Source organism: Otolemur garnettii, unplaced genomic scaffold (assembly GCF_000181295.1).
Source record: "Otolemur garnettii isolate 467f Iridium unplaced genomic scaffold, OtoGar3 scaffold00104, whole genome shotgun sequence".
Lineage (NCBI taxonomy): Eukaryota > Metazoa > Chordata > Mammalia > Primates > Galagidae > Otolemur > Otolemur garnettii.
Genome location: NW_003852499.1, coordinates 159231 through 167040, shown reverse-complemented (window position 1 = coordinate 167040; position 7810 = coordinate 159231). Strand labels below are relative to the sequence as shown.

Here is a 7810-nt window from a genome sequence, read left to right as displayed (position 1 = left end):
AGCTTTCTGAGTAGTTGGGACTATAGGTGCCTGCCAGCATGCCTGGCTAGTTTTTTGTTTGTTTCAATATTTAGTAGAGAAGGGGTCTCGCTTTTTCTCAGGTTGCTCTTGAACACCTGAGCTCCAGCAATCCACCCTCCTTGGCCTGCCAGAGTGCTAAGATTATAGGTGTGAGCCACAGTGCCAGGCCTGTTATTGTCAGTCTTATGCTATGTAAGCGTGCCAGACTGTCTCCATACCTTTTGAGGGTAGTTATGGATGGAATATTCAGCAGAGTGAATCAATATGTTAATTTTAATCTTCTGCTTTAAAGAAGGAGACTATGGTGGGTATTAGTGGTGAGGGATAAGAGGTATCCTTCTATCTCTTAATTCCAAATTCTTCTTCTTTTTTTTGTAGAGACAGAGTCTTACTTTATCGCCCTCTTTAGAGTTTCGTGGTGTCACACAGCTCATAGCAACCTCCATCTTCTGGGTTTAGGTGATTCTCTTGCCTCAGCCTCCCACGTAGCTGGGACTATAGGTGCCTGCCACAATGCCTGGCTATTTTTCTTTTTGTTGTTGCAGTTTGGCCGGGCTGGGTATACCTGGTATACCATATACCTGCCACCCTTGGTATATGGTGCTGGCGCCCTACCCACTGAGCTACAGGCACCACCCTAATTCCACATTCTTTTTGTTTGAGAATGGGGCAAGAAACTAGGAAATTAATTCAGTCAATATTTATCAGACATCTTTTACTTGGCAGGGATTATGAAATGCCCTTCTCCTATATTTATCTTTCAGCCTACAGTTTTCTACAATAAAAATAGAGGGGTGTGGATAGTTTTAAAGTTCTTTTTTGCTTCAAATATCTAGGTGTCTATAAGTACTTTTAATCCTTATTTCATTTTCACCCAACTAGACCTTAAAGTGGCATATAGAATTGTAGCAAGATGGGGTTGGATGTGTACATTGGGTCACAACCACAGTTGGTGGTAGTTAGAATAAAGGCTTTCCTCTTTTCTCTACTTCTTTCTATCCACATTTGTATAAAAACATGGCCACACATACTTACTTACTTGATTACTTGTAACTTTTAGATAGACACATTCCAATGACGCTAACGCCTCTGGGGTAAGGGCCATTTCTTCCTTCATAATTTATTACACAATTCTGGGTTTAGAGGTGAATCTTGAAGAATGCTTATTCAATATTCAGTCGATGTGAAAAACTGTATTAGCTTACCTTCTCTTCTATTTGTTTTCGTTACTGCCAAATAGTCGATTTCCTTTTAAATACTACTGATCTTTCCCTATTCAGGTTACGTTTGCAGGAGGGCTTCGATTTTTACTTGCCAGGTTAAATGCATTTCCTTTTCACTTGTTTAGGCTAATGACCTTCAGTGTTATGCAGAGTAAAGATATTATCTAGCCCATTCAGAAGAACTATTTGGTTTGAAAAAGAAAGGACTTACTCACCAGCACAATGATTACATGAAAATAAGAAAGTTTAGCAAAAATAAAGAAAAAAAAAAGTCAGAGAATACAAATTGTTTTGCTGTTTAGGCTGAAAGCTAAAAGTCTTCAGGGCCTGTTCTTCAGCTGATTTAGTCTATGAAAATGATTTTTTGCATATGAAGGTTTTCCTATAACTTTGCTGTTGATACATTTCTTTTATGCTAATTTTTTTGGGTGCAAATTGCTTAGACTTATGACCCTGAAATACTAGTCTGTTGCTCCTGGGACACAAGTGTGTCATGAAGAGACATGAATTTGAAAGTAGTACTGTGAACTATGGGGTACATTCCTTTACATATGAAAATTAAACTACTAGCCTGTAATCAATATAGCATGCTTTGTGATATGTTATTCTCAGGTTAAATTTATATTATGCACTCAACAAAATTATTCATCACTGTCTTATCCTTTAACATAATGTAGTAGATGTAGGAGCAAGTGACCCAGCAAGACAAAAGGTTTTTTTCTTTTTTTTTTTTTTTTGAGATGGAGCCTCAAGCTGTCACCCTGGGTATAGTGCTGTGACATCACAGCTCACAGCAACCTCCAACTCCTGGGCTCAAGCGAGTCTCCTGCTTCAGCCTCCCAAGCAGCTGGGACCACAGGCGCCCACCACAACACCCTGCTATGGTTTGGTTGCAGCTGTCATTGTTGTTTGGCAGGCCCAGGCTGGATTTGAACCCACCATCTTAGGTGTATGTGGCTGGCGTCTTAGCCACTTGAGCCACAGGCGCCGAGCCAAGACAAAAAGTTCTTTAGAAGAATAATGCAACTGTACGAAGTTAACGGTGATTTTATTCCACTTCTAACAGGGGTGAAATGTGAAATGGTCATGTACCCTCTTGGTATACAACTTCCATAGTTTTTTTTTTTGGAAAAAAATGAGCTCATACCCTTTGGTATTTGGGTTTCTTATTCTTAGATTATAGGCTTTCTTTAGACACTTAGTGATAATTCTATACATGCTTTTCACTGGTGCTAGAAAATTCAACTCTATTTCCATTTCAGCTCAATATCTATTTCTAAGCCTCTGCAAGAAAGCTTTAAAACTATAGGCTTTCTTTAGATACTTAGTGATAATTCTCCCTTGGAATCCATGCATAATATTTCTTGGTCTGAACGTTGTATAATCTGAAAAGTATCTATACATGCTTTTCATTGATGCTAGGAAATTCAGTGCAATATTCAGCTTAATATCCATTTCTAAGCCTCTGCAAGAAAGCTTTAAACTTCCTGACATGCCAATAATGTAGATTTGAATTAAGCAACTAATGCTTTACCTAGTTGTTACCACTAGTTTGCCCTGCCAGAATTTTTTAATTCATCCTCCGCCAATGCCTGTCATCCAAGGCCTCGCAACATACCCTTTCACCTCCCCACACTTTGCTTTTCCAGTCCTTTGGCTGCCCTCTGGTTTCTTCCTCCACATACTTGTCTGACTGGTTTCTAGAAGCCTTAAAACCTGGCAGAATTTTTTCTCTAATTTAAATCTGGCTACTGCAAATTAAGAGTCGGGGACCCAAATGCTCCTCTCTCAATGCCAATCTAAATGGACCTAATTTATAAACAAAGAGAACACTTGTATTTTTTTTCCTCTGAAACCAAATCATGCATTGGGCTTTCAAAGAAGAGAATGAAGAGAGGATTGACAGAGAAAACTACTGGCTACAACAGAGGTTAGGAAAAGAGTATGACAGCAACAGGAAAAGCATTATTCCTAGTTAATGCACAAGGCAATTCCCCACCCCTTCCAGAAAGGTTAATAAGGACAGTTATCTTTGTTTTATGCACTGATGTAGTCCAAGTTACAGAGGCTGGCACATAGTAGGTGCTCCATAAATATCTGTTGAATGATCAAAAACAGAGAATATTTAAAAACTGATAAATTGATATCCTAAATACAATGAAGCCTCCACCATCAAATGTTTGGTGTTCCTGAAGCAGCCCCATTGTTCTGCACCTCTTTATACTCCAGTCCTTTTTGCCGTGACACGCATATTTAAGTTTAAGAACACGCCAGCACACAAAAATCCCTGAAATTACAGACGTACTAAAGGAAGCTGTATTAAGGTTGCAGCTTTTAAAAATCATTGTCAACTCCTAAAGGGTTCCCTGTTTCTGCAGCATTCTTTTCTTCCTCAGAGTTGAGGAGAGGATTTAATCAACCTCTGTCTCCTTTCTATCTTCAAGTTTTTCTTTCCTTTTCTCGCCTTTCCCAGCCTGTCGTTTCTCCAGGGCCGTTGCTTTGCTCTTCCTCCCTCTCTGCCTGTTGGTCCCTTTGATCCTTTCTTTCTACTCTTCATTCCTAGAGGTTCCAGAAAATACCTTCTTTTCCCCCTTTTCACGTCACTTCCCTCCCTTCTCCCCAACTCCTCTCCGAGAGGTGAGTTCCCCACTAGAGGCCAGCACTTTCTTAGTTTCGTTCCTCCAACCGGCAAGCAGAACTCGGAGAGCAAGAAGGGGGTAAAAAAAGCGGAGAAAGAGAGAGCGAGCGAGGAAAAAACCCCGGGGCCTGGAGCGCTGAGGCCCGGGAGCAGCGTCGCCATGGCAACGGGCGCCGGCAGGAAACGAGGGCCGCGCGGGAGGGGGAGGAGGGCGCCGAGGGGAGGGGGGGGAGGGGGGGGGGGGTCCGGCTGCCCCGGAAGCCCCTCCCCACCAGCCCCCTTCTCCAGCCCGGCCCGCAGCCCCCGGCCTGAAGCCCCCATCCTCTCGGCCGGGCAGGAAGTGTCAGGCCCGGAGCGAGCCCCCGAGGCCTGGCTGAGCCGCTGCCGGGCCCGCACCCGGGGGGGGGGGGGGGGCGGGGAGCCGCGGCCGCGCCGGGCACCTCCCACCCCGCTCTCGGCGCCCCCGCCCCTCCAGGAAGGGGAGGAGGCGCGGGGAGCCCGCCGCGGAGGCCGAGTGAGCCCCCTGCCCAGCCTGGCGACTGGGGACCCAGGCACATGAGGTGAACGCCCCCGAGGAGGACTTGGGTGCAGAGCCAGGCGCGAAGGTAACCGGGCGACCGAGGACTCGGGAGGGGCAGGACCTCTGGGGGCTTGGCTGCGCGGGGAGGTTTCTTCAGCCACCTCCGTCTGTGTAACGCCCCAGGTACCTCCCCCAGTTGCTTTCCCTGCCTACCTCTAGCCCTGAGCTCTGCGGTGGTTCGGCTCTGCCTGTCCGAGTCTTATTGCTATTCATATCTCCGTGCTTAGCGCTGTCTGTCCGTCACCCTAGCTAGTTGCCTCTTGACTGCTCATTTTCTCATTCATTTTTCCTTCTCTGACTTTGATCCTTCCGTCCTAGCATGCTGTCTAGTTATCTCCCTGCTTTTCATGGTCCGCTGGGTTCCTCACCGTCCAGTTCCTTGACTTTTGCCTGTCTCCCCGCTCTCGGTATGCACATTTCCCTTCTTACTTGGGTCAGTACACTCTTGGTACACCACTGTGTCTACCCTCTTCCTTCGGTGTATTTGATTTCTCTTTGGAACATTTTCATCAAGGTTTTACATAGAACAAGGAACCCTGGGCGTCTACTGTCGCTATTCTCCAGGTTACTTCCATTTCCTTGGAACAGTTTTCCCTGAACTGCTCCCTTCTCCGTCCTCCCCCCCCCCCCATACCCTCTCCACAAGACAGAGTTTAATGCTTCAGGGATACTGACTTCCTCCAACGCTTGACCCAGTAGGCCCAGCCCCAGGTCCATCTGAATATTCCTAGCTCCCTTCTGTAGGTCAGTGCGCCAGCCCAACGTATCCCAACCCATACCCACTCAAATATTACCTTCTGGATAACCATGGCTTGGCTTACCTGCTCTGGGGACCTCAGTGGATCTGCTACTTACTCTCTTCCTGTTTAATTCTGAAAATTTCAATTCATTGTGCCACCCAAAGTATTTGTCGTCTTTATTTAATCAGTATTTAATCTGGCAGTCACAACATTGATGACAAATGAATAGATTTATGTGCCTGGGGTCTAGGAATCCTGGTTTTGATAACAATTTCCCTTGATTTTACCAAAACACTTTAAGTTGGCCCCCTTGCATCTCTATTTCTATTTTACAATGTGAAAAAAATGTTAATAAGACTTCCATTTTTGGGAAGACGAGGGTTATATCGTTTGTAAGCATTTTCACATATGAAAGTAGGAATTACTGTTCTTTCTATAGCTAGTAAAGGGGTGTCATGTCTTTGAGTCCATTGAACTAAGTCCAGTATTCTATACAACTATGCTGTGCTGCCTCTAATCCTTACCCACTTTTTTTCTTCACATGCTGATAATGAGGATTCATGGGTCTGTATCTGTTTAGTGCTTTGATATTTTGGCAAAAGATATGGGGAGAAGGTAGACTAGAGTTGAACCTGATGTGATTTTTCTTGTGTACTTTTTGGGTTATATTCACTGTTTACAGTGACATTTGCTATTCCTAAATGAAATCAAAGAGCTTGGGGGGAGGGTAATACTGTGATCATATGATACTGGGGATGAAATAATGAGAGAGCTCTTCAACGTTATTGCCAGGGCCAAACAGTTTGATTTTACGTGTATTTTACTTTGCTTGCTTGTTTGTTTTGGATGCAATCCCCAAGATGAATCCACTCATCCTAATAAAACTGTTGACAGTCCTTAGGAGAAGTTCTGGTTTGATGTTTACGTTGCTAAATCAGATAATGTTTTGGTGACCTGATATTGTGGCCCAGTGCCTCAAAACTAGACAATACAGTATGTATGTTTAACAAAAGAGAAAAAAAGATAAGAATGAATAAAAGACCTTATTGCCATTTAATGCTGCTTTGAAAGAATATTTCTTCTTGCTTGTCATCTCCTATCTCCTTGCTTGGTTCTAAGCAGTGTTTTTCACATATATCTTTTTGCATTTTAGTGTAGTCTCCAGAGGGTAATTTCTAACGCTTAAGTAGGCTAAAAAGTTGAATCTTACTTTCTTCAAGATTTTCTTTGTTGTATATTTAACATGTTTCATGCCTGTGAGTTGTTGTTAAAGTGATATATTCCATTCAGTGGGAGGCCTTCTTTGCATATGGGGAAACAGAGCTGTAAGGAGGGAAAGTGACATGCTGAAGTATTATTACTAGTAGCCAGCTATTTGGGCTCTATAGGCTGTGGGCTAGCTCTTCTGTCTCCTTGTTTTATGACCTTCTGTGACACACTTAACATATCTATATCTTAGGTGGTCTTCCATAAAATGAGGATAATGAGTACTGGTATTGAGTGACATTGCCTTAATCATAGAATTTTTTTGGTTTGAAAAGAAAACGTGGTAGTGTAAAGACTTAACTTCTTTAGCCTCAGAAAACCTCATTTATATAGTTGTAAAATGGGATAATAGTATTTACTGCATATCACTGTAAGAGATGGTACAGATGAAATGCTCAGCCTGGAGAAAAGATGCAACTAGTGGCACCCCAGGAAATGACCATTGTAAAGATGACAGTGATGCAGATGGAGACACAAAGAGATAACTATAGATTTTAAGTGGGAAGATTTTAAATCATTAAGAAATGTTGTGAGAATGTAAGGTGGCCTTAGGGTTTGTAAGGTGCCATCTTACATTCTGACCATTTGTTTCTTTTGAGATAATGCATAACTTTAAACGATATGGCTGTGAAAGTATATTGCAGATTTGGGAGTTCTAAGATTAGAGACATGAAGGCTATGGAAGAAGATTTTTAGATAACTTATGGACTTATTGTGGTCTTGAATGATAACATGAAGTAACGGTTTAGAATCAAGATATAAATTTTAATTCTTTACTATTTCCATCTAGGTCTTGAGTCAGAGTACCAGCCTTGGGGACCCTGGACCACTGTCATGGAGACTGAGAGTGAGCAGAACTCCAACTCCACCAATGGGAGTTCCAGCTCAGGGGGCAGCTCTCGGCCCCAGATAGCTCAAATGTCACTGTATGAACGACAAGCAGTGCAGGTAAGGCTTAACTCGGAGGGGTGGTGACCTATGAATATTGGCTTGGGGTAGGCAAAGGTGCTGGAAGATAATTGTCCTAGTTACTTTCTAGCAAACTGGGGAGAGTTCCTTTCTAGTTCTAAGACTCTTACGAAGATTTGGGGAAGCAAAGAGAATGAAAGTTTTTTATTTGAGGATTTTTTTTTTATAACATTTGCAACATCTAGCGAGATTCTAACTAACCATTTTTCTTCATGGACTGTCAGGTTCTTAATCTTTGGGCTTTCTTGTAAATCTCCTTGAGTAATGGAAATATCATGGACCTCTTCAGAGATTTATTTTTCAACAAATAGCAGAGTTGGACGGTGCCTGTGGCTCAGTGAGTAGGGCGCCAGCCCCATATATCGAGAGTGGC

General features: G+C 43.0%; 1 protein-coding gene across 1 annotated transcript in view; it reads left to right on the top strand.

Moving 5' to 3' along the window:
• Window positions 1–7258: 7258 nt before the first annotated feature.
• Window positions 7259–7810, top strand: part of PHC1 (polyhomeotic homolog 1) — a 22879-nt gene continuing 22327 nt past the window's right edge. The window contains exon 1 of the mRNA XM_012809347.2: window positions 7259–7416. Within this exon, the coding sequence (XP_012664801.1) occupies window positions 7303–7416 (114 nt within the window). The 5' untranslated portion in view covers window positions 7259–7302. The remainder of the gene's footprint in view (window positions 7417–7810) is intronic.